A 23,054-nucleotide genomic window follows, 5' to 3' on the forward strand; every position below is an offset into this window, starting at 1 on the left:
ATGTTCCATTGTCATGTGAAGATGTTTTTTCTTTTCAAAATATCAGAACAAAAAGCAAAACTGAAAAATACATAAAACTTGAGCAATGCAATATCAACAAAATAGAAATTCTAAAATAACACATTTTCTTTCATTTTTGTTTTCTCCAAACAGAAAAATTCAGAACGAACGAAAAACGAATATTATCATTTAGTGCATTTGAATCTACATAAAGACTGTTCGCAAGTCACTTCTTCCCTTCAGCATTGAATATCCATCTCAGCTGAAATGGAAAAGACGAACATGGCAAAGTGATGGTTGATGTTAGAAGTGTCTGTTATTGCACAGCCTCCGGAGAAGCAGCATGAAAACGTGGTGAAGTGTGAAAGGAGCTGTTCTGCGAAGAAGCTGCGGAATAAAAAGGAGACGTTGAACGTAATGAAGACTGAGAAGACTGAGAAGATTGCAGATGACTGTTGCTTGTAGCTCCTCGAATGGGAGATGGCTGACGAGCCAAAGGAACATTCGTTGAAGAAATAGAAGAATATGCAGACAATGGAAGTGAAGCAGAATTGGATGTTTTCTGAGTGCTTTCAGACGCAACTTGTGATTCTGGAGTAGTTTGCTTCAATGGCTGAATCGCTGTTGATGCAGAATTTGGTCTCTGCAAACTGAATTGGTTTCGAAGCGGAGGAAGATATGTCTTTGCGTTTGTGGTGGAGGCAGACAAGGCTTGCTGAGGTAATAAAAGCGAGTTTTGCTTGGAAGATAAAGCAGATGATGCATCTCGTATGGATTTTGCTCTTGAAGGAAAGTGCATGAGCTGTCTTTCCATTAGTGCTGGTTGTTTAGCTGCAGATGAGGAAGAAAACGAAGAAGAAAAGAATCGCTGTGATGTTGTGGGAGTAACAGCAGAAGGCGAAATTATTGGTGGAAGATCGGATGAAGGTGAAGAAGGAAGAGAGTTTCTTCTTTTAAGTTGTGTATTTCGTGTTATCTTAATCTCTTGTCGTTCTGAGGTGTCTACAAACGGTTTCACCAGATCACTCACAGAAGGAGGCATCAGACTGCTGTGTGAGTAATTTGGAGGAAGATCAAAGCTTGTTCTATCTGAAGGCTTCCAGATGAAGTCTGACAGAGTTGACAAGGAAGATAAAGCGGGCTGAGTCGAAACAGACCATCTCAGCCTGTTTGGACTCCCCACACCAACAAGGGCAGTTCGCTTTTCAGTTGCGTTCGTTGGAGAACTGCTAAATTGAGAACGAAGAAAAGAGGGAGCGTTATCTTCTTCTGGATGCTTTGAACTGTTGTGCTTCTGCATATCATTTGAACTGTATCCATTTGTCCCACTTCGTGGTTTTTTCTTTTGCATCATTAATCCAGCTGCAATTGTAAAGCCGGAGGAAGATTTCACATTCTTTTTCTGTGGTGATTGAAGTTGTTGAGCTTTTGGCTGTTGTTTTCCAATATACAGAGAATTTGCGCCTTCGCTTCCAACTGAGTGCTCAAACAATGATCTCCTCAAAGGTGACTTTGATTGGGCAGATTTTGAGCGTTCAATTTTTGCATTGTCTTTTTGTGGCACAAGAGCCTGTCTTTGTTCATTCACCACTCCTTTCGTCAATTTTCCATTGTTGCTTTCATTTTTCGCACCAACAGAAAGTTTAGTGCTCGTCAGCATCAACCCCAATTTGCTGACATCTTCTGCTTCAGTTGTCTCTGCCAGTTTGTTAAGTGCATGTGCCAGACTTGCCTGAAGCTCTTTGATTCCTGCCTCAATCTCCTTCCCTCTGTGCATCACCCGGTTGGTATTAGCAATAATCGCATTGAGCGTATCCCTCTCGCTGTCCAGCTCAAAAAGAGGGTTTGAGAATTCTGCTGAGAATGAAACAGAGACATGTGGTGATGGTGGAGCAGAATCGACGTCTGGAGAAAAGTCAATCGAGCCATCGTTGCTGGGTGACGTTGGAGGATGACTTTGTGATGGCAGAAGAAGAGAAGGCGACGAAGAACGTGGTGGAGAAGAGACACCTCTGGCTGTGAGTGAAGACTGGAGCAGCCTCTCATTTAGCACTTTCTGTACAGCTGGATCTGTTTGTGAGGAGATTTTTCCAGCACCCTCAGTATCTTTTTGCAATGGAGTGGCAGAAGGTTGCATGGGATGACCAGGTGGCGGACTTCGTGGGTGATGTGTAGCAAAGAAAGTGGGAGAAGAAGATCTGCTTCGAGTGGGTGTAGGTGATTGAGCATTTGTGGAAGTGCCACGATGAGGAGAAGATTCATTACGATTAGCAGATGGAGAGCGACTTTGCAATGACGTCGAATGAGAAGCAGCTGTTGTTCCTGGTTGTGTTGAATGGGACTTTTGCCCTTTTATTGGAGACGTTTGAGGCGTTTTATCAATTTGTTTTTGCTTACTATCAGTTTTCTCTTTCTTCATCTCGGTTATTGTTTGACCTTCCTTTGATTTTTCGCTTTCATTTTCATTTTCATTCTTTTGGAGCTCCGATGTCTGAAGCTGTTCAATCATCACTCTCTTTCCACCTTCTTCCTCCTTCATCTTCTCTTTATCTTGCTCTTTCCGCTCCAGTTTCTTCTTCGCTGAATAATGCAGCCCTTTCAAAACATCCTCTGCAGCCATTTTCTTTGACGACTCAAGCCACTCAACGTCTTTCTTCATTCTTCTGCGCTCTTTCTCCATCTCTGTCCATAGCCCAGTCAGCAGCCGCTCAATCTCTAAAACAGGCTTTAGCGCTGTTATATGCGTCTTTTTCGTTGAAAAACGTGTCTTTTCCTCTGTTAGCTGCGACGATGTGAGCAGCACAATGTTCTGCATTGCTGTGAGCGCCTTGTCAACATCATGGCAGGCAGAAAGACACGAGTTGATGGCTGGAAGCACTTCGATCTCACGAATGTGCAGAAAATCCTGGATGAAATGCCGCGGAGAAAATGGGGGTGGAGGAGGGCGGTACATGAAGGCTCCTGGTCGGTTGCTGCTTTGAATATAAGAAGATGAGGTAATTTGACCATCTTCTTCTGTTTCAGATGATGAAGAGGATGAAGAAGAAGAAGAATGCATGGGAATAGAATGAGGAGAATATGATGAAGGAGGTGCAACTCTTGCAGTCTGTGAATATCTGTTGCTTTGCATCTCCAGTGAAGACAGTAACAATCGAATATCAAATTTGAATATGCCTCTGTATTGTGTCTCCTTCCCTGCATTCTGCTCGCTCTCTGATGAATTTCCTTCGCCATAGCATCCTTCCTCATAATCCCACTTTTCAGCATTTCCTCTCCTGTCATTGTCTGGATGCTCGCGAAGCGTTCGCCTTCCGCTGCGTCCTGTTGACCAGCCAGCAGGATTGCTCCACCTGCTACGCCCAGAATTATACTGTGTTGGATCTCTCTGGTCAGGCGCATGCTGCAAAAAGGTGGAGTTTGACGGATTGTTATTCAGCAGCTGGTGCAGCGATGGTGCTGTTTCACCTTCGTTGTCGTACAACAGCCGTGTAACAGCCGGGCGTACGAGTCCAGTGACAGACAGGCGGAGATCAGGAACTTTCGAGGCAGACATCTTCTGTTCTTTGGATTCTCCAGAGCCCTTTTCACATTTGCTTTTCAGCAGTTGCACTGATCCATAAAGCAACTCGTTGTCAGCATTGGCTTTGAGCAGATAAGTTTCTGAGTGGCTTCGCGAAATCGTATGCCCTTTTCTGAGAACACCTTCACTCAGACTCCTCTTCTTTGCATGCTCTTCATCATCACTGTCTTCGCCTTCTTTAAGTTTGTCTTTCGACAGATTCAATCCTCCTCCTTCTATTTGGTGGTATATTCCTTCTTCTTCCAATCTTATTTGCTCTCTTTCTCTTCTTCGCCTAGCTCTTTCCCTCTTCAATTTCTCGTCCTGCTCAAAATCTCCCGTTAAATAGTCTGAGTCATCTTCTGGTGAATAGTCTGATTGTTCAAGATGGTGTGGGCTTCGTGTATAATTTCTGTCTCTGCCTGAAGAAGCATTGAAACGGTCATTCTTTGCAGAGCTGTGTCTTCCTTCGTTCCTCCTTCTGCCATCGGAATGTCTGTGTTCACCATTCTTCCTTCTGCTCCGTCTTTTCTGTTCATCCGTTTCTCCTTCGCCATCTTCTGAATGACCTGAATGATGTCTGTAACGCGACGGATGTGCATGCGATTCATCCATTCCTTCTTCGTATCCAATCGAGCCATCCGTTCTCCTTCTCTTTTGCGAGCTGCCTTCTCCTCTTCTTTCTTCTCCTTCAGTGAAACTTGCACTATCTTCGCTATATTCATCATAGCTGTCACTTTCATCGTCATAATGCGGAAGGCTCCTATCAATTGTCCTTCTGGCATGAGAATGATGGCGTTTAAACGAACCTTTTCGACTGCTTCCGTTTGTGTGTTTTTGATTCAATTCTCGTTGACTGCTGTTTTTCCCGTTGTCTTCTTGGTTTTCGCTTCCTTTGTCAAAGCTTCGATCTTTTAATCTATCTCTATTGTTTTCACTATCATTATTTTCTTGCATATTTGAAAATTCTGGGTTATCAACTTTGTTAGACTGTGAAGAATCACATCGTTCAAGCTCTTTTCTAAGGTGGGCGTCAGCATCCTCATCGTGATATAACTTCCCATCAAATGACGATTGGCTCCTATGTGAATGGCGCCTTGACAGTGCATCAGCATTATGCAGCGAATGCTCCGATCCGCGTCTGTCAAATGAACGAGTGCTTGAATCGTGGCGACTGATGTGGCTGTGGTGACTGCGATGAGTATGATGACTACGATGACTATGATTGCCTTGCTCGCTGTGATGGCTGTGATGGCTGTGCTGACTGTATCTGCTTCGATGTGTGTGATGATTGTGGTGGCTGGACATGCTTTGCTGACTATGAGTATGGTGCATTTTTCGCTGCTGATTGTCTGACTGGTCAAATCCGGAGTCGCCTTCATGATTGAGTGAAGAGGCAGTTGATGAATAAGAATCGCTACGAATTGTGTCGCTGCCTTCTTCGTCTGTCGCACTTCCTGAATGATTGTGACGGTAAGAGCGAGATGCATGAGAATTTGCATGAGAATTGTCATCGCCGCTGATTTCTCCATTGTGGAATGCATCTCCTCCTTTCCTGCTTGCATTTTCAGATTGATTTCTCTTCAAACTACTCGTTTTGTGATGCAAACTTGCACGTGAATTCGCCGCAGAGCTTTTATGAGAGTGCAGAGTATGCGTTCCTTCACCAGCACTTGACTTTCCTGCTATTTCTGTTCCATCTTCACCTTTTCGTTCAGCCAGATTCTCCTCTTTCTCTCTTTGCCGCCTTCTCAATTCTCTCTTCCTCCGACGTGCCCATGTGCTGTCAACATGCTCATCAAATTCGTCATCACTTCCTCCTTCGTCTGATCCTTCGTGCCTATGATGCCTTCTTCGCTTCCTGTGCCTTCTCCTCCTCCTCTTTTTATCTCCATTTTCTCCTTCACCTTCTTCTTCCTCTTCCTCTTCTGAACTGAACAGTTCATCGCTGCTCATCCCAGTCTCATCAGTCCAACTGCCTGTCTCACTGTATTCACTGCCTGTTGATGTGAAGGTGGATGAGAAGGTGCTATTTGTGCTATCTCCTCTTTCTTCATCTTTTGAGACTGTCTTCTTCGTTCCTTCTTTGCTTGGATTAGCTTTTTTGTGCCCTTTTTTCTTTTTCTTTCTTTCTTTCCTTCGTTCTTCTTTTCTTCTTTTGATACGCTCCTCCACAATTTGCTTCCGTATTTCGTTTTGTATTTCATTTTCTCTGTTCTCTTCAGATTTATTCTTCTTCCTCAATCTCTTCTCTCTTCGTTTCTGTGCATTTTCCTTTCTTTTGAGTGCTCTTTCTTCCTTCCGCTTCTTCCTCTCTTCTGCTCTCTTGGCTTTTTCTTCTTCAGTCAATCCTGGTTTATCTTCTTCATTTTCTTCTTCCTCCTCCTCCTCTTCTTCTTCTTCTTCACTTTCACATGAATCATCCATCTTATCATTCTGTTCTTCCTCACCTGCATTCTCTTGATCCAACTTTTCTGAGTTAACCTTCGCAAGCAATTCTTTGCACCTCTCTCTCAGTTCTCTTTCCTCTTCCTCCGACAAAATCAAGTCTGAGGCGTGTGTAGAAACTGTTGATGAATCACTTTCACCATCTGATGACTCGTCAAACCCTTCTTCGTCTTCTTCCTCAAGCGCTGAAGACAATTCTGAGCTATCTTCTTCACTCGATTCATCTCCTTCCTCGTCGCTCCCTCCCTTCGTCTTCTTCTTCTTCTTCTTCTTTCTCTTCAATGTCCCTCTTCGTGACGTGTCTCGTGTAGATGCATTGGAATGTCTATGCGACAGCTGCGAAATTGAATGTCTCGATGCACTCAAAGACAAAGCAGACGCCGATGCCTCTCTTCCGATCTTGCTTCGTTCTGCTTCCCGTTTTGAGTCCCATTTTTGCTTTCGCCGCTCTTCTTTCTCTTTTTCCAGGCGGATTGCCTCTTCACGCCTTCTTCTCTTCTGCACATATCCTTCGCTGGATTCAGATGTGTTGGCAGGATTGCCATCACCTTCATCTCCATCGCCTTCTTCGTTTCCTTCCTTTTTCCTCTTTCTTCTCTTCTTCTCTAATGCTGCTTCTCTTTCTGCTTCTCTTTCTTTCTTTTGTCTTTCTCTTCTTTCTCTTAAAAGTTGCTCTCCTCGTGTTTCAAGTTCTTCCTCTTCTTCCTCCTCTCCTTCATCAACGCTTTTGCCTCCATCATTTCCACTGTTCGTTTTTGCCCTCTTTCTCTTCTTCTTTGCAGTCAAAGATGATTCATCTGTCGTTTCTTCTTCTTCTTCTGTGTGATGTCTGTGCGCCTTCTTGTTTATTTCTCTTTTCTTTTGAACATCAGATGATTTGTCAGATTTGTTTGATTGTAATTCCTCTTCAACTGACTCTTCGCCTGAATCAGCGCCTGATGATGTTTCTTGTCTTTTTCGTTTGCTTGGTTGAATTGAACCTTTTCCTTCTTCTTCTTTTGTCACTTTATCGTCTTCACCTTCTAAAGAATCTACAGCTTTGTCATTTGTTTTGTTTCTTTTGTGCTTTTTGAGTTTTGTTCGACTTGCTCTGGGAGATCCTTCATCTCCTTGTTCCGACAAAGTTTCAAGGCTGTTCTCTTCTTTGTCATGTTCCCCTTCCGCTTTTCTTTTCCGTTGCTTTTTTGTCTTCTTAAATTCGTCGTCTTCATCCTCTGATTCGTTTGAATCATTCTTCTTGCTTTGCGATTCCTTTGTTTTTCGCCTTCTCTTTGCTCTTTTTTGGTTGTTGTCTTCATCGTCATCGTCTTCTTCTTCTTCTTCGTTTTCTTCGTTTTCATTCTTCCTTTGAGTTGTTTCATCACTTTTTGCCTTCTGTTTCTTTTTTGTTGTTTTCAGTTCTCTCGATTTTTCTTTCATCTCGTCCAAAAATTGCTTTTGTGCGTTTTCCTTTCTTTTCTGATATTCCTCCTCTTCTTCTCCTTCTAAGCGTTTGACTTCGATATTTCTTGCCGCTTCCAAAACATCCTCGCTTAATTTCACTTCATCGCTTGCGTCAAACTCTTCTTCCTCACTCAGATCTTCAAGTGAGCTGCTATTAGCAATTCTCCTCTTTCTTTTATGATTCATTGATCTTTGTTGTTTGTTCTTGTTGTTTTCATGCTTAATTTTATTCCAATTGCTTCCTTCTAAATCTTTCACTGAATTCTTCCCAGTTGTCTGTCCCGGTTCGGTGCTTGAGCTTTGAGCAGCATTTTCTCCGTCTCTTTCGTAGCTACTGTCACTTTCCGCGTGGCTAATATCAGAAGAGGAATCATCTTCTTCTGTGTCATTGTCGCTTCTTCCGTCTGCTTCGCTTCCAGCTTCAGAATTCTGTCTTGTTCCTGTCTTGCTCCCTTTTGCACTTCTTTTGCCTTTTGCATTCTTTCTTCTTCCTTCCTTCTTTTGCGTCTTCTTCTTCTCCCCTTGCTCCAATTTCTGCATGGCCTCTTCTTCTTCTCTCTCCTTCTGCTTCTTCTCCATCAATTGAGCTGATGTCTGGAACGACCTCCCCAACACCAGCTGCATCAGAGCATTCAAATCCTCCGAGTCTTCGCTGGAGACCTCGCTGACCGTCGACGACGACTCTGTCACATCGTCCAGCGGCTGCTCTCCATCTTCTCTGGACGGACTGCGCTCTCTCGATTTGTGCCTCTGCTTCTCTTTCTTCTTCTGGCTGGTGTCATCAGATGTCGCATTGTCTGTCGCATTGGAAGTGCCAAAGGATCTCTCTTTTATCTCCTGCGACTCCTTCTGAAGCGAATTCAGCAGAGCATTCACTGTCTCCTCTGCATTCACAGAACTTCCATTTCCGCCTTCAACTTTGCTGCTGCCTCCTTCTTTGAGCTTAATGCTGGTTGTTGATGGATGCCTCAGCGCCTTCATCCTGGCTTTTTCTTCCTTTGCCTGTGCCTTCAGCCTTCTTTTTTCTTCTCTTTCGTTCTCTTCGTCTTTCAGAAACGCAGACAGAATCGATCGTTGTGTCTGCACCTTGCCCAGAATATCTGCTGTTTTGCTGAGAAGTGCTTGCCTTCTGCTCAAAAGAATGTGCTGCTGTTCTTCAGGTGAAAGCTTGTCGAACTGATTGCTTTCTTCTTCTCCTCCAAATAAGCCCAGTGCAAGTTCAATGGCATTCTTCATCCCATCCTCACCGTCTCCTTCTTTGATGCTTTTGAGCAATAATTCTCTGTAGCTCAACTCTTTCTCTCTTTCTCCTTTATCCAACCCAGTTCCTTGTTCTCTTTCTCTCTTCTCTTTCATCTCCTCCTCTTCGCCATCAGCAGAATATTCTGTGATTATGCTGTTTGCTCTTGACCGCAACGACATCAGCGGCTCTGCCCCAGCCATCCACACCGACCCCTCCTGCGAATCAAAGCCTGCTCTGCGCGACGACACCGACGGGTTTCTCGACAGCCTCCTCCCAAACGAGACAATCGACGAGCTGCCCTTCAAAAGAGAAGATGACGAGTCGCGCTGGTTGTGCCTGCCCATCCGCAGCTCTGTCTGTGTGGAGGTATCTGTCTGCTTTGCTGTTCCCAAAATGGCATCCAGCTCGTCGATCGCAGAAGAACGCTCAGCTGACACGTTTCCTCTGATGTCTGATCCAAAGTCAGCACTGTTCAGAACACCAAACTGAAAAGAAAAAGAAGAGACAAAAAAATAAAACCATTGAATTTTAATTCAAATGTGTTGTGAAAAAGAAAGCCTTTTAAAGTGATAAACACACATTGTCATCGCTTCCGAGCTCTTTGATCTGTTCCCACAGCATCTTCATTTCTCTGTTCTTCTCCTTCATTCTCTCGCCCATCCTTCGCAGCTGCCCTTCCAGTTGCTTCTTCTGATACGTCATCACCTCTCCAAAAATATCCTGCTTTTCTGGTGCTTCGTCCTTTGCGCCTTGACTCTGTGCCTTCTCACGTGCTTTGGCAGCCAGAATCATCTGGTTGATCTTCTCCTCGTACTGCAGCTGGAGTATCTTCCTCTCTCTTTCCTTGTCGTTGATCTTCGACTGCAGCTCCAACAGCGCCCCTTCCATCGTCTTCGTCAGATGCTTCACCTGCTCCAGCTGCTCCTTCCTTGACACATCCGACCCGAACAAGCCAGAAACCCTGCTGCAATTCTCCTCTTCGTCTTCCTCAGGAATTTCTGTGTCGAGATCAGACTGGCGGAACACAGAGCCCTCAGCAACAGACAGAGAAGGGCTGAGAGGCGACTGCAAAGAGTCTGAAAAGGAGCGGCGCCCAAAGTTTGCTTCGTCTCCTTCGTCTGCGCCAGTCGGAGAGAACTGGCGAGACATTTGCTGCCTTCTCATCCTGCTCCGCTTCATGGAAACAGACGACGGTGACAAGAAGCCGTTGGATGTGATGGAAGAATACATTGTCGAGGCAAAGCGTTGTGCCTCGATTGTCAGCTCGCTATCATCTTCAGCCTTCTTTTGGAGTTGCTTCAGTGCTGTTTGTTTTAAATAAAAGTGGTTAAAAGAAAGTTTTTAAAAATTGAAATAAAGAAATAAATTATGAAAACGAATATGAGAACATAATTCGAATACAATTCAAATCAAGTCAATTGAATCATCATAATTGCTCAAACTTGTCAATCTCTTCTGCAACTCGATCCATTGGTTCCATGTGTCGTTTATTGACACGCAGAACTTCTCGATTGAGTCATCTATTTTCTCGAGCTCCTTTTTGTGGTCGTCAAAAGATATCTGCATTTCTCTTATTGGATAATCCTCGCCTGGTGGAGGAGGAGGGAGTGGATGTATTGGACTTGGTATTTGAAGAGAAGTTGTGTCAGCATTTACGCTGTCCGAAGAAGCGCTTGGAGATTCCGTCGTTTCAACTGTTGTTATGGCTGATTCATTTGTGGAAGGTGAAAGAAGAGAAGCAGATGAAGGCAATGCTGATGACGAGGAAACAGCACTTGATACATTTGACGATGAAGCATCAAGTGACGCATTTTGAGAAATTTGTGCCACTTGATTATCTTGGTCTAAATTAGGTTCAATGAAATTGCGATCTTTTCTCTCGCTTCGCACAGCAGATACTGCGGTCAGTGGCTTTGTGTATGCATCAATGCTCGAGGTTAATTCACGTAATATTTCTTCCCTTTCTTCGAATTTCAAAGCTGATATCATAACTGAAATATTTAAGCGTAGCTGTTCAACATATTCCTGTTCGCCATTCTCTTTTCGATAAATAGTTGGACCTTTGTTTTGCGTTGTTGAATGATTTGAAGAAAAAACAGAAGATAATCCTGATTTTAAAGCAGCAGGAGATGTTGGAGATGTCGGCTTTCCTGAGGTAAATCCAGCAGATATGCAATCTGGATCTGCCATTTCGTGAATGCCGCAAGAAAATATTTCATCCGCCTTGAGAAATTTACACATTTAATAAATGTATAAGAAAATATTTTGAAGTAATCAAACATGATTCAAGCATTTACGAATTCTCATCTTTGCGCTATCAATTTTAGCTCGCTTCAGTGCAAATTCTGCTTCGTTTTGCTGCTTTTTTTTCTCTTAATTATCAAATTGACATTGAATTTTAAAAAAATTACATAAGAGATTCAAAAATCCTAAATTTAAGAAAAACAAAACTTAATAGTGCTTCTGCTTCGGTAAACATGATATTTTTTTGTGTTTGAGTGGGATTTGAATAGGAATTGTTGTCATCGGTTTCTTTTGTTCTAAGTGGACTTGTTCTTTCAAATTGCATGTCTAACTGTGAATATTGTGGGAAAGATAAAAAATCGCTCATTTTATAGAGTGCTTTCCCAGTTGTAAGCACTTTGTTGCTTTTTATTCTGCAAAATACTGTTTTTTAAGAATTAGAAAAAATTGTGGGAAGAAAAAATTTTTAAATGAAAATCAAAAATGAAATATTAATACAAAAAAGGCAAGCTTTTTATTTATCGAATGATTAAAAGTTAAAAGACTTATGTACGAATGATACGAATAAACATAATGAACTGAATGTCAAACATTTGAGAAAATAATATCTTAAATTACGATTAAATCAAGAACAAATTGAAACAAAAATGGAAAACACAAATTGAAAATGACAGAAATCCTATCACTTGAATTATAATAGAATGAGTGGATTAATACTTACACTTTTAAATGTCCATCATCACAGACAGATTGTGAGCTACGTTGGAGACAACAGGATCAGAAGCAGAAGATTCGATGTTTGAAAGCACAGAAATCAATGAGATTTCATCCGGCAGTGTCATCGCAACAGCCAGCGCAGTGTCATTCCCTTTGAGCAGCGAGTGCACCGCGCAGACAGAAGTCCTGAGGGCTCTTTCATTCGCCTCTTCATCAGCGCCTGCTCCTTCCCCTTTCGCCGCCATCCGATGCAGTTCCCATGCTTTGCTCAGAGAAGTGCAGAGCATGTTGAGTGCCTCTGAATTCAGCTCGTCAAAGCTCTGCTTCTCATCTGCACTGAGCCGCAGGCAGATGTTGTGGATGAGCGATGCACCAACACTGACTGGTATTGCAAATGAAGAAGGAACAGATAAGACGGACTCATCAGAATTCACAGCTATTCTAAGCATTTCTGTGGCAAGTCCAAACACTTCAGCCACTTTGCCAATGCGTTTTAAATACTCCACACCTGATGAGGTAGCAGTGGCATTCGCCAAGTTTTGTCCACTAAATCAGAATGGACATTTAAATAATAATAACAATAATAATAATAATAATTTTCATTTCATTGAAGATTCAACAATCAAACCATGGAAGAAGCAGTTTGTTAAATACAGATGTTTGTTTTTCTTTAGCAGACAATAACATGTCAATCAAATAGCTCAAATTCAAAGACTTGTGCAAAGATGATGCATTTGTCATGTGCTCCTTTGAATCGCCTGTCAATCCACTTTCAGACATCATTTTCCCTTCGCTTTCTTCTTCTCCTTTTGCAGCTGTTTTCGATGACTCCACACACAGCATTGCAACTTCAGCTGGATGCAGCGCCAACGCAGCAGCCAGCTCCAAAATCGGCTTTGTCAAATTCAACGGCCATGCAATGAAAAGACTGTTCAGAATCTGATGCACTCTCTCTGGGAAGTGTGGATATGAGCTTTCTGATGCTTCCTTCTGAACTCTGTTCTGAGCGCAATGCGAAAGAAGACTTGTAAATACGCTTTTGATTTCGGCAGATGAGAGGAACTGTCTGTCTGACAGAGACAAAACACCATTCTGTGAAGAGTCAGATGGAATGGACGATGATGATGATGATGATGATGATGAACTGGGAGAAGCTGAGGACTCAGCTGCAGATGAAGCATCTTTGCCACTTCCAGCTTCACTTCCGAATACATCTGCGTTGTCAAAAAGAGTCGAAAGAATGCGGTTGATGTCTGCTGAAGTCCAGAAGAGTGGATGTGATGACAGATCCTCTTCATCAGCAGTGTGGGAATTGTCTGTCTGTTGTTTTGCGCTTTCTGGCTGGGCGGTTGAGGAAAGAAGTCCGCCAAGCACAGACTGCACTGCATTCGATGGCTGAACAGCGACAATGAAATTATAAGTGATAGAATTTGTAAGAATCAGTTACAGATGAAGTGAAAATGAAAGGAAATTAAATGATTTGCGAGTTTTTGGTTTCAAAGATAAATAAAAATCATTCAACATAATATTAATATTTATTAAAATTCATATAAACATCAAAAGACATACGAAATACTGACCCAATATCTTATCTGCTCCAGCTGCCTTCAATTGTCCTAGCATATTCAAAAGATTCGGCATAGCATCAGTTTTCGCTTCTTCTTTTCGTTCACTTTGAGATGCTGTTGCAGAAGAAGACGGTTTTTCAGAGGATTCATGAGTACCATTTTCTGTCTGATTTTGATGTTGATGTTGTGCTGTTGAAGGTGCGGAGGAAGGAGAAGATGATGAAGAGCCTTGCTGAGGTCTGTTCTGTTGTGCCATGAATCCTTGGAGCAATTGGAAGGCAAATGGCGGAATGTTGAATCCGCCTGCCTGTGTGTTCTGAGGCTGGCCTTGTTCGGAAGACTGACAACTTTTTGTGTCAGATTCTTTGCTAACATTTTCGGCTGTTTTGTGGCTTTCTTTTTCGTTTAGTTCGTCTTCTGCTTCTTCTTTCTCAAATAAGAATACAACTCCTTTTTCCTTACGATTTTCTCTTTCTTTCTCCACATCTCCAGAAACAAGCCTCAACGGATCTCCTCCTCCATAAAACTTATTTATCATTGGCTCTAATTGTTTTCCCATTGGAGTTGCTAAGAACAAAGCAGGCAAACTAATTATCTCTGTTCAACAAAATTATAGTATGAAATGATAACAGTCGAAAAATAAAGCATATAAACCTTCTGGAATTCCGATATTACATAAAAATTTGCAGCATTCATTAGAAAAGTGATTGCAGTTATTTTCAAGAAGCTTATATGTTCGAGCAGTAAATTGTTTCCTTATTGATCTTAAAAATGACTCAAAATCATGTTGTGTTTTGTCCGTCATTCCAATTCTATTTTAAAAGATAATAACATAAGGTTGATTGAAAAAACAATAAAAAGCTTACGGTATTGATTTTGTCGGAGAACCGCTTGTTGTATGAGCCTGAAAGCAAATTATCAAAATTGTTTTTTGGATTAGCACGTCAACGATTGTTATATAAATAATATTGATTGCATACAGGAATTCCTCTACAGTTTTACAATTCCGGAAATGATTTAATTTGAAAAAAGTTAAAAGAAACATGTTTTCTTCAAAATGCCTCAAAACCTCATAATTCCTCCACTAAAATAATATTCGCAACCACTGTAAAATGACATAAATTTATTTTTTTCAAAATGATATTATTTCACAAATTGTAAGTTTTTCAGTAATATTACAACAACAACAAATAATATTCAAACAATACAACGACTCCAGAGTGCCAAATTCCTTCTATTTCCTTTCCAAGCAACATCGGAGAAAACTGCTTTGCAAGTCCTTGACTTAGGTCATATAAATTCAAAGAAACCATTAATAAATTGGGTTTTGTATTTTCCATTATTCAATTTTTTATTATGGTTGATTCTTATTGGACTTTCATAATAGAAATATTTGTTTTATTTTTCATTTTGCTTATAAAGAGCTGTATACTTCTGACCTTTCAAGAGTTGCTGAAAATAGTTTATTAGCACGAATTCATAAATCTCTTATAAACTATATGTGAATAATTTTTAAGAAATTCTGAAAAAATGAAATGTTCATAATTGTTCATTGTTCCATTTTTATTATTATAAATTATCACTCAATTTTTTTGAAAATGGTTTTCACAAATGAATAATGTTTAATCCACAGTTTTGTTAACAAGAATTATCAATCATTATTATTTCTTGAATTGCGAAACACTTTTAAGGTTTCAATTTTTGTAGTTGTTCAACAAAAAATTTTCAATCGATTTATCGATCAAAAGGAGTCATTATGCCTATTTTTCATGTAATGTGAACAATTATTTGGTTGACTATTAAAATCAAATTAAAATCAAAACAGAGAAACATGTGATTTCCTGCACAATTCATCATTGGTGTTATCCTTTTAGAAAACTCGCATAAGTTCATGTTTAAAGGAAGCAATGATATTAAATATTTTGTTGAAAATTTTCTGTGAACAAGTTGAATATCTCCATTAAGAAAACGATTTCATTTTGATAGTTATGAATGTTATGATTTGTTTGATGTTGAATGAAACAAAGTTTGAGTTTAACAGAACAAAGCTTAAAAATTTTTTCAAAGATTATTTCATTTATGCCACGATCATTTTAACTTTCAAATTGATAATATTATTTGGGGTAAAATATGGACTTTCAAGCTTTTTTTGCACAAAGCATGAAAAAATTGTTTCACTTATAACATTTTTTAACATTATCATATTTCAAAATAAATTAAATTTTCATAACTGCAAACAAACATCATTAGAACTGAAACGAAATGACTCAGTGATGCGGTATTCGATTTGACTAATACCAAAAAGTGAAATATAAAACCAAAAAGTGAGACTCAAAACCGTTTTGATTGAGTCAAGACCAATTGATTCAATTCTGGGTGCATGATCAATAGAAAGTTTCAAAAATTAAGTTGTTTATATCTTTCAATATTTAAAGAATAAATGAATTATATTTCATACAAATTATAATGCAAATGTTTTTTATTAAAAAAACGAAAGATTCTATGTTTTGATTTTTTCAAAATTCTTTATTCAATATTAATTTTTTATTTTAACAAATTTTTCATTAAAAACATTTTGTTGTTTATATTTTGTAAATTTTGATTGATTTGAAGAAAAAAATTCAATGATCAAAAAAGAATTGGAAACATATAACGAAATTTAAAAAAACAGAAAAAACAATGATAGAAATTCGAATTGAAAAAATTTTCAACCACTTATCATTTAACCAATTCTTTTCTTTATAAAAAATAAAAAAGATAGAATATAAAGTTCATAATTCAGACAAAGTTTTATGAAAAAACAATAGTTCAATAAAAAACATCTTTTCATATAAAACTGAAACAAAACCAACGAAATAATGAATACTAACTTCATAATCAAAACAATTAATAACAGTTTGAACATTAAAAACTTATTGTTAAATCAAAAATAACTTTAAAAACTTGTGTCAAAAATTTCGATGAATTTTTCATGATCATAAAAATACTTAACGCAAATATATTAATAACATACTAAAGATACACATATAAAAAAATTAATAAAAGCAAACTGCTCTGTAACAGAAAACACAAAAAACTTCAAAGAATAATGATCAAAATTGATATATAATTTTTGTATTTTTGATCACAAATAAGATTGAGGGAAAACCGAATTGATTGAGTCAAAACCAATAAAACAAACAAAAAACGTTTTGACTTAATCAATTCGAATTGACCCGCTCAATTCGTTTAAGGTCTATTGAAATCAATACCCAAAGTTTTCCAACATTTCACAAATGTCAAAAAATGAACTCATTTTTATTGCGTTTTTTGATATAAAAAAGTTAATCGAAAATGCATAATTTTTCAATGAAAATGCCTGAAGTGAAATATTTCGCCCCATTTAATGAATATCAATATTTGCAATCGATAATTTTTGAAATGAAGCAAATGACAAATATCTGTTTTTTATAAACTTGAATCTTTTTGGATCATTTTTAACAATAAATTCATCAAACATTGTCATTTTGCAAATCAAAAGATTTTTGCCTGTTTGATGTGAAAGAGTGAACATTGCTGAAAAGTTTGATGGTTTTAATGCAAAAAGTGATCAAATAAGGATTTCAATTATTAAACACAGATATTAAACATTTGCATCTTTTTCAAAAGAATAACAATTTAAGACACTCAATTGTTTCGAGCACTTGCGTGATTATTTTTAATAAATGTGATTATCAAAGACTTCAATATTTTTCTGTCTTCATTCATGAATAAAGTGTTTTTTTGAAATAGATGAATTTCCATCAAAAAAAATTTTGAAAACGATGAAAAAACATTAAGTTGTGATGATTTATTTTTTTTTTGATGATTTTGGGGGAAACAGTCTAAAAGCTGTGACTGAATGGGATATTATTTTTGAAATTGTTTCGTTTTTCGTGGTGTATACTATTCACAAGTTTTTTTTTTTTTTTCGTTGACAAGAGATTTTGTATTCGACTGTTAAATTCATCACGACAGTTTCAAAAACAAATATCTTGTTTAACATGGATGTGGAAGTCTTTGAGAAGCCTTTTCATTTTTTTAGCGTTCATTTGTTAACATTCAAGTGAAATTTTCAAACGAAAATATTGAATGAAATAAAATGATATTAAAAATTATTGTCCAAATGAACTTAAAAAAGAAAGAAAGAAAAAAAGAAAAAAAAATTTTTTTTTTCAATTTGGAAATATTTCAAATGTTTATATTCAATTTTTTTTATTTAGCAAAAACATTTTTCTTAACCAATAAACCAACTTGTAAATATTGTAACATCAATATTCAAATTTATATATTCTTGTTACACAAATTGAAGATTGAAAATTATTAAAAATATGTTTTTAAGAATTTCTGCTAGTTAAAACTCATTAAAAAAATGTTTGAAAAATTTAGATAATGGGCATTTTGGTTTTTTTGTCAGTTCATTTTTCTTTAATTAAAACAAACAAATCATGAATATTTTTATATTGACGTTTACGTTTTTTGTCATTCTTCAGAATGTTCGAAGCTCGGTTATTCCAGCGACATTATGCTCTTCCTTTGAAAAATATCCAAGTTGTGGCATTGGACCTTCTCCAAGGGAACATCTAGCCGTTGTATCTGTAACATTACCAGGCTATGGAGATGACATAATATATTTCTTTGGAGGAACGGATGAATCTGGTGGTTACTTGACGAATATTTTTTCTTACGATGCAAATTCAAAAACATTTGCATCAGTTGAAACTAATGGCGACTTGACTACACCACAAAGAAAAAATTTTGCATATTTTGTGCATGGTACAAAATTTTATCTTTGGGGAGGACAAGGTCCTTTGGGCTTATCAAATGATATGTTTGTTTTTGATTGCCAGGAAAATACCTGGACGGAATTGACCCAAGCAACAAGACCATCTCCAAGACAAGGTTCACATTTTGCTTACAACTCTGGAAAGTTCTATATTTTTGGAGGTAGAGATTTTAATGGAAACCAGAACGATGTGTGGGAGTGGGATGTGACAAATGGAGAATGGACACAAGTTGAATGCGATTCTTCTTCATCATCTCCTGAAGGAAGAACTGGAGGAGGAGCCTACTTATCAACCGATTTTTTATATATTTTTGGAGGAATGACAATTTCAGGAAAGTATGAACAAGACATGTATCGACTTAATCTATCAGTAACACCGAAAACATGGCAAAAATGCAAAATAGTGGACGAACTAGGAACAGAAATGACAGTAAAAGCAAGAATAGAAGCAACAGTTGCAACCTTTGAAACAAAAGCTTATGTTTACAGCGGATTTGATTTCTCAACTCAAACATGTTCACTGAATGATATCGTTGTTTATGATTTTTCGTCCAGCGATTCCAGCTCAGATGGCAATGTTGTTGCAACAGTCTATCCCATCACCCAATCTGGATACTGGAGACGTCTTTGTGGACTTTTAGTCATGAAAGATCCAGCAGCTCCGACAGAGGTGGTGATGTTTATGTTTGGAGGAGATCGAAATGGAGCTGTATTGGGAGACATGGCCAGAGTGAAGTTCCTCACCACAGCCACTTCACAAGGAACTTCTAATAATCAGCAGAACACAATCGAAACTGAATTAACAAATAAAATTTCTGATCCATTGCTTCAGATGCCAAAGAGAAAGTCAACACCGATTTTGTATTCACCCGTCATGGCAAATTCGCACGGCTCAAACGGAGCATCACTCGCATTCACCCAAATGGCAGACAGCCTTCCAGAGTTTCCACTTCCACGTTCGCACCACAGGGCACTGCTGTACAAGAACAGGATGTGGATCTACGGAGGAATAGGGGAAGGTGGAGTACTGATGAACGACATGCACAGCTTCGACTTCAACACGAAGCGATGGTCAGCTGCTGGTATTGCAGCTGAGTCGTTGGAAGGCCCTGCTGTGTCTGATTTTGCATTCTGCGAGCATGCTGGGCGACTGTTTGTGTACGGAGGGTACGGCAAGAATGAAGAGACAGGGATAACTGAAGTGAAGGACGAACTGTGGTCGTATTCAACACTTACAAAAAATTGGATGCGCATCGATCCGCTCGACGACTTCCGCTGCCCGGGGTTGGTGAATGCTGCGGCTGTTGTGCTGCACAAGTGCATATACGTAGTCGGGGGTTATACAGGCGCTGCATCGTCAAACGAGATCTGGCGTTTCTCATTGGTAACGCTGAAGTGGATGAAGATTGGTGCTGCATATCTTCCTTCTACTCAGTTCAACATGGCAAATAACCCTCCGCTGTTTGTGAAGCCAACGACGTCAAACGCAAAGAAAGAAAACGAAATAAAGTCGAATCAGCTTCTGTACAAATTAATTGCACGAAATGGACCTGCAATACACAAAGAAACTAGGATGATTGACGGCAACGAGTGGGATGTGCTTGTAATAGGAGGTGGAATGAGCGAATTCACTCTGCCACTCAACGTGATTGATGTTGTGCTGCTGGATAGAACATTGGAAGAACCCTCATTCCATGCTGACACAGAGAATATGACTGTTACATATGCTTTTTATTCTGACCCCGTTTCACTCGGAATTACAGACACAGAACCTTCTCCGCTTCTTCTGAACAGCCTGACACTGGAGACAGAACACGGATTTATCGCCATCGGAGGAGTGGAAGAGGAAGACACACAGAACTTCATCTCATTTGTTGATCTTCAAAACTTGAATGCGCCTGTTGTGTACAACCAGCACGAGGTGAATGCTGTTGAGATGCCAAAAGTGACTGGAGCAGCTGGCGTTTACTACGGAAGAACAATCTTCACATTCGGAGGGATGATCATTGGGAGAAACGTGCCCACGTCGCAGCAGCCGCACAACCAGATGATGATTTATGTGCTGGACTCCTCCTTTGCGTGCTCACTGGGCACATACCGCACGCGACAAGGAGGCCTCAGCGAGGTCTGTGGGCTGTGTCCCATCGGCTCGTTCAACAAGTTCTGGAATGCTGACTCCTGCACCGTCTGCCGTCCGGGTTCGTTTGCCGGCACATTCGGATCCACTTCGCCATACCACTGCTTGGCATGTCCAACAGGCACATACAACGACGAGGCTGGTGCAGGAACATGCAAACAGTGTAGAACAAGTGCAACATCAAACAGATTGGTCTCACTACGAAGCAACGCAGGCTATGTCAACTCATCAGACGCAGCATTTACTTCTTCATATTCGTACACTTCATCAAACGATGTTTTCAGCAAAGATGCATCTGCGCAATACTGCCCTGTTGGTTCAACCACAAATACAGACGACTTCCCACCAGAGCCACAAGACGATGTCCAGCCACCGTTTTACGAGACACTCGATTCCTGGTCATTCTACATTATGGTCATCTGCTATGCGTCTGGCATCTGCATCGGTCTTGCGATGGGTGTTGTTGTGTGCTGCTGCCCGTGCAGAAAGAAGATGTATGTGATTGATGCATTCACTGATGCTAACCCAGAGCATTACGACAAGCTCCTCCACAAATCGCCAAAGATCCTGCGGAAGTCGAAAGTTGGATCGTATGTGACAGTCACCTTCATCTGCTTCCTGTTCTGTGCAGCAGCTGTGATTGTCGTCGAGTTCGTGGCAAACAACATCACCGAAAACAAGTCACTGATCTCATCTGCAATGTATTCAAAGGCCAAACTGAAGGAGTCATCAATCGATTACATTGAATTCCTGTTTAAGATGTATGACATGCATGCAACATGTGTTCAAGGCGTACAAAACGTCTCAGAAAGTACTGGATGGGGGAAATGTGCAGATACACTGTTGATAAACTCTCGTGGATTCTTCGATCTAAGTTTGTATCCCTTATATTAAACAATCATTTATTAACTTTTTTATTTTTTTATTTCATATTAAACATATGTTTCTTTTCATTTCCCCACCTCTCAAACAAAATGAACCAAACTTCAAAGATGGAAACAATCCGTTCACAACCGAATGCAGACAGACACCCTCCTCCCACATCTACCACAACACAGTCGCGCACTGCGAGATCCGAATGAAGGCTGGGCTGTCCAGAATGAACTTCCCAGACGTCGGATTTGATCCGCAAATCACAATTTCATCCACCGAAAACGAGGCACATGCATTTGCGATCTATGCGTCGATGACGGTCGACACAGGAATCCAGTTCAAAAAGGAGTCAGACCGTCTTTCATTCCACTCGCTCTATGGAAAGACGTCCAACGGCGATGTGATCAAAGGTAAAGACCCAGCGAGGATCAAATTTTCGATCATTCCATCGCGTTTTGTGGATCAGGAAGACAACACACACCAAGGTGCACAGATTCTGAAGACTGAATTCGACTTGGGGACAACATCATCGAACGAAAACATGTTTGAGGAGTACGGCCTCAACTTGGAAGTGAACTTTGAGAAGGACATCAACATCCTGCAGACAACGTGGGTGCAGCGCGAGAAGCCGTTCTCATTCTACGCGAACCTGCTGTCCAACCTGATGGGATTCATGGGCATCTTCTCGGTTGTCGTGTGGGGGCTGCAGGAGTTCATGGACTTCGACTTGGGCATCTCGAAGTGGATGCGCATTCACTTCTGGGGAGAGAGCGGGGTGGACGACGAGGAGCACAACAGAACTGTTGAGCCAATCATTTCGAAGAAACAGTCAGCCAGTGAGATGTCTGCATCCTCCCCGTCTTCGCCTCTTGTACTACCTGGCCAGTCGCCTGCCCCCCTCTCCCGCAGTCAGGAGGCAAACTCAACCACTGCCCTGCTTGCTGCCTCTGAGTCGCTTGTCTCTTTTGGCCACTCTCAGCCAAATTCCCTTGCTAGTTCTGCTTCGCCTTCTCCGCGCCATCACTCAAGGCTGCACTCATCATCTGAGATGGATCCACTTGGATCGTCTCAAACATTATATTAGTCTTATTAATGGTGATGTTGACATTGAAACTAGTTCTTTGTTCAGATTGTGAGGTCATATCAAAAAGGAACCCAGAAATTTAAAGGCTTTTTAATTGTATTATTGATTACATTCTTCATAATAAGTGCTCTTATCTGACGATATTATGAATTGTTGCTTAATCAATAAAACAATCCATCTTATTCTTTTCGTTACTTCCCTCCTGTATGTTTGAATTTACCTGCCCAATTGTTGCATCCAGTGCTCTGCTTGTGCTTCGTTCAAGCAGTTGTCTTATATTGGGTTTATGTTGTCTGCACACATTATTGTTGATGGCTGATAGAAAACTTATATCAGTGGTGTATATGTTTGTCTTTTTTATCCGTACAATTCTCTGTTTTATTTGATTCTCTTATCATATTTTGTTATGTTTTTACGAGCTTTTACCATTTTTTACAATCAACTCATTCTCTTTTCATACATTTTCATTCGTTCATATTCGTGTTCCAGCAAAGTTAGCATTTAAATATTTGCTTTTGTGACTTTGTTTGTTTCATTTGACTTTTCTATGGTTATGAAGCTCTTTTTACGTTAATGTGTTTTATGTTTTTATCTTTTCTTTCCAAGTTCAACATTCATTTCATTCAATTTTCGTTGTTTCTGATTTTTATAAAGTCTTTTCTTGACATATTTACACTCATATTTTTACACATTATCCTTTCCATTTCCTCAAAGAACAACCACTTTTTGTTGCTTACTCAAGAAAGACGTTTTCATCACTAACTTCTTCTTTTTTCCCTTTCCATTTTCTAAAAAATGAGGTGACTTTATCAGAATTTATCTGAATAATCATGAAGTGAATGCTTTCTTGGAGCAATCAATCAAATTGCAGTGATTCTCCAAGAAAACGTGAGTGTTGCTTCCCGCTTTTAATGGTGCCCAATAGGAATCTGAT

At 39.7% G+C, this 23,054-nt stretch overlaps 3 protein-coding genes across 3 annotated transcripts; 1 reads left to right on the forward strand and 2 right to left on the reverse strand.

Moving 5' to 3' along the window:
• Positions 1-294: 294 nt before the first annotated feature.
• On the reverse strand, positions 295-11,304 carry MONOS_8021 (uncharacterized protein; the record flags this gene model as incomplete). The annotated part of the gene is made up of 5 exons (XM_067878395.1): positions 295-9,178; positions 9,273-9,997; positions 10,136-10,916; positions 10,974-11,065; positions 11,145-11,304. 5 exons carry the CDS (start codon positions 11,302-11,304, stop codon positions 317-319), a joined length of 10,620 nt encoding a protein of 3,539 aa, XP_067725353.1. The 3' UTR covers positions 295-316.
• A 129-nt stretch (positions 11,305-11,433) lies between these two features.
• Positions 11,434-14,535, reverse strand: MONOS_8022 (putative desumoylating isopeptidase 1; the record flags this gene model as incomplete). The annotated part of the gene is made up of 6 exons (XM_067878396.1): positions 11,434-12,200; positions 12,283-13,049; positions 13,224-13,819; positions 13,877-14,034; positions 14,292-14,327; positions 14,426-14,535. 6 exons carry the CDS (start codon positions 14,533-14,535, stop codon positions 11,663-11,665), a joined length of 2,205 nt encoding a protein of 734 aa, XP_067725354.1. The 3' UTR covers positions 11,434-11,662.
• Positions 14,536-17,632: 3,097 nt separating this feature from the next.
• Positions 17,633-22,879, forward strand: MONOS_8023 (uncharacterized protein; the record flags this gene model as incomplete). Its single annotated transcript, XM_067878397.1, has 3 exons — positions 17,633-17,644; positions 17,734-21,037; positions 21,156-22,879. The coding sequence occupies 3 exons, from the start codon at positions 17,633-17,635 to the stop codon at positions 22,118-22,120; spliced, it is 4,281 nt and encodes a 1,426-aa protein (XP_067725355.1). The 3' UTR covers positions 22,121-22,879.
• Between the last annotated feature and the right edge of the window lie 175 nt (positions 22,880-23,054).

Source organism: Monocercomonoides exilis (genome assembly GCF_001643675.1).
Source record: "Monocercomonoides exilis strain PA203 chromosome Unknown scaffold29-1213020, whole genome shotgun sequence".
In the NCBI taxonomy this organism is placed as follows: domain Eukaryota; phylum Preaxostyla; order Oxymonadida; family Polymastigidae; genus Monocercomonoides; species Monocercomonoides exilis.